This window comes from Aplysia californica, unplaced genomic scaffold, assembly GCF_000002075.1.
Source record: "Aplysia californica isolate F4 #8 unplaced genomic scaffold, AplCal3.0 scaffold00083, whole genome shotgun sequence".
NCBI classification, from domain to species: Eukaryota; Metazoa; Mollusca; class Gastropoda; order Aplysiida; family Aplysiidae; genus Aplysia; species Aplysia californica.
This window is the reverse complement of record NW_004797353.1, coordinates 1208086-1211540: the sequence shown is the minus strand read 5'-3', so window position 1 is coordinate 1211540 and position 3455 is coordinate 1208086. Positions and strand designations below refer to the sequence as shown.

At 43.2% G+C, this 3455-nt stretch overlaps 1 protein-coding gene across 1 annotated transcript in view; it reads right to left on the bottom strand.

The window, feature by feature from the left end:
* Window positions 1-732, bottom strand: part of LOC101845081 (EMILIN-2-like) — a 7920-nt gene extending 7188 nt beyond the window's left edge. The window contains exon 1 of the mRNA XM_005094523.2: window positions 164-732. Within this exon, the coding sequence (XP_005094580.1) occupies window positions 164-445 (282 nt within the window). The 5' untranslated portion in view covers window positions 446-732. The remainder of the gene's footprint in view (window positions 1-163) is intronic.
* Between the last annotated feature and the right edge of the window lie 2723 nt (window positions 733-3455).

Sequence of the window (3455 nt, the reverse complement as noted above, 5' to 3'; positions counted from 1 at the left end):
TAATAATAATAATAATAGTAACAACAACAACAACAGCAGCAGCAGCAGCAGCAGAAACAAAACCAAGTTTATCATCAACAGCGTTAACAACCCAGGCAATACAGTACAGACGTGTCCACCTTAGTGTGGGAGGAGCATGGGGCGTGGGCCGCGTCTTACTTACCTCCTCTCTCAGGTCCCGTTTCAGAGCGTTGAGTTCCCGCATGCAGGAACAGTTGGTGTTCCCCGCGACCCACGGGTTGTTCTGATTGCCTGTTTTGCTGCTGTTGTCACCGCCCCCCTCTTGGTCAGCGACACCAACGTTATTACCACTCCCTGTGCTGTCTCTCTCAGCGCCCAGAGTATCACCCGCATCTCTTTGATTTCCAATCTGTGCAGACGTCACTGTGGCTTCGCAAATCACCAATGTTGCTATGGTGACGCCCCAGTAACACAGTTTGAACATCTTGGCTGTTCCGTCAGATACGTATGAGTTTAATTACTTGTTAATTCCTGAAGCTTCAACACGTTTAGGCTTTTACGAGCGCCCTCTGTCTCGCAGTGGCCTCAATGACGATACTTTCAAACATTGAACAATTTTCTCTTCTCATCCAGTCTCCCTTTTCTTCTCCTCCAGCTCTCAAAAGACAAAGAAATGCTGTGAACCTCGACGAACAGAGAAAGCTTTCAACGAAAATTAGAATTCAATAGAACGAGCGAACATTTGAGACTCCAAAAACCGTTTTCTCTCTCTTTGGCTTGGTTTTATACCACCTTAAAGATCCCCTCCACCCCTCCCATCCCCACCCCTGAATCTGCTCCAGAAAGCCTCGCCCTTCGACAACAGAAGAAAACGGCTTCTGGCCCCAGCGTCAGTCCAGGGTAATCTGCGTGACAACAGCATTTTTCCGCGCGGACACCGAGGGCCACCACTCGTCTGTCAACAAAACGCTCGGACAATAGGGGGTGCACGAGGATTTGTCAACAAACACATCTCGCCATTTTGAGTCACTCGGAGAGATTTTCATGCCAGCGGAGACATCGGGAATCTGGCGCGGAGTTGGGTTTGGAAGGGGGAACACTTTGACACTGATCTTGTAACTGAGACGTTTTCTTTGTGTTTGCTTCACAGTGGGATCAAGAAAAACATCCCCTGAAAGGGCCCGAAAGCGAACTGCATGAGGACGCATGAGCAACAAAGGGAACGAGAGAATATATCATCACATCTCACATAAATGTAAAGCTGTTGTCGTGTTGTGACTTCCTCAGAATCGGCTCTGTGGGTGGTTGGCGGGTGTTTTGATGTTTGCTCCTTCTCTCCTATCAAACATCTATCATCTTTGTCTCCCCCTCCTTCTATTACGTGTTTGTTACTCTCTTGTCACACCTCTAATCTTCGACACTTACGTGTGTTGCAAGTGCCGTAAAACACATACTAAAACAAGAAACGCGGCTCTATCGGCCGCTTAGTGTCCCAAGCGCACGAGTGCAGTCTGGGAGAAACTTAACGATTAGGGTTGGGTAACTTGTCACTCATCCATTTAAAAGAAATGTTTTCATAAAAAGCCAAAGACATTGGAATAAATTACTGACCTCCTAATTTAAAAACAAAGAAAAAAATGAAATAACAGAAAAGAAACAAAACAAAACAAAAAACAAGAAAGAAACAAAACAACCCCCCCCCCCCCCCCCCTCTAAAAAAAACCCCAGTTATTTTGTCCTGTCACAGCTGGAAAGCAGTTTCAGGTTTTCGTTACTAGCCCGTCATGTTGCCCGAGAAAGAAAAACTGACTGGTGGGACACAAACCTCGTTGAAAGCTTGTCCATCTCGGATGTTTACAAAATTCACTTTAAGAGAAACTCAAGACAATTACATTCTCCGGGGGACCTTTCCACTCAGGGAAAGTACTGAAACATAACATAATAGAGGTTATAATTGGGTTAGCGTTAAGGTTAAAGTTTTATAGCCTGCCATTCTCAAGGAGGCCTTTCCCCCATCAGGAAAGGGACTGAAACATAATGACATATGAGCAATTATAACTGGCTCGGCTGGGAGGGAACCATAGCTTCTGAACTCTCGTTTTCTACTGTCTTATGACAAAAAAACGTGTATTCCAAAATTGAAAGTTTACAAAAGAGCACAGAAACAATTTTTTTGTATGTGTTTCAACTTATCTATAATTTGGTCGATTTGATTATTTTATGTAGATATTCATTGGCCGGTGTAACTTTTGTCTGATTTTCTCAGGTATACAGTGGTAAATAGGTATCGAGTAATTAGTGAAAATCTCTTCTGTTATTTTAAAAAATATCGGTATGTAACATTTAAAAAAACCCAAGCCTTCCTTAATTATAATTGAATCGGAATAAAAACAAGATAGAAAGACGTGCTATGAAAATGGGTTTCTTCCCTGTATAAAAACGTTACTTGACTTAATTACGCATAACATACGGGTTCTCCTTGTCATAAAACGACAGTTTTGCCATTTCGCATTTCGCAGCGTTTTCCTCGCGGGTGCGCACACATCATTTTCTTCTCAAAGCTGAATCCAATAATGGCTGCCTATGACACGGACAGGACTCTGATGTGGTTGGGTTTTTTTTCTCCTCCTATCAATCTCTCAGATGACAGCCCGCTGCCGGCAGCGTTCCATCGGAGTCATTAAACGACCAGAGTAATGGCCGAGTCTCTTTTCTTTCCACGGCGTCAGTCATTCTGTACAAAAATAGCCACCCAAGTAGCAAGAACGTAAACGCACCTTGCTTCAGGCTCATAATTTGACTTGTCGGTGAAGTATTCTTAGCTGACCAGCTGCAAGTTCTACTAAGGCTGAAAAGTGAAAATTCAACTAACGCTGTAGTCGTTTTGCACAAATGCCAAACACCCTTGATCTAAACATGGTTTTGTTGCCTTGTCCTTGTCTGTGTTTATTGAACCTCTTTCGGTTTGCTATTTTCGATATTATTTTGATTTTTGCGTCAGCTTACCAACAATATCTAACCTCCTTCTTCCAACATCTAACTGTCCAACTTACAACATCTATTCTCCAACTTTAAACATCTAACCACCATCCTCCAACATATACCCTTCCATCCTCCTACATCTAACCGCCATTCTCTAACTTCTAATTCTCCAACTTAAAACAATATGTAACCGCCATTCTCCAACATCTAATCCTCCATTCTCCAACATCTACCCTTCCACCTTCCAATATCTAACCGCCATCCCCACATCATCTTACTTTCAACGTTCAACTCTTAACGGCAAACTCCTTTTAAAAAAACATTCTTACCGGCAACTTTAAATATCTAACTTATCTTCCAACAGCTTACTAAATCCCAATGTCCCATCATATACCTACACCATGATTATACCCCCTCCATGTAAGCCTCCGACCCTGCCTGTCAAGGCCAACCCGGGCTGAGAAGGATACAACTTCCCATACCAGCAGGAAAACAAAGAAACTCGATAAAAC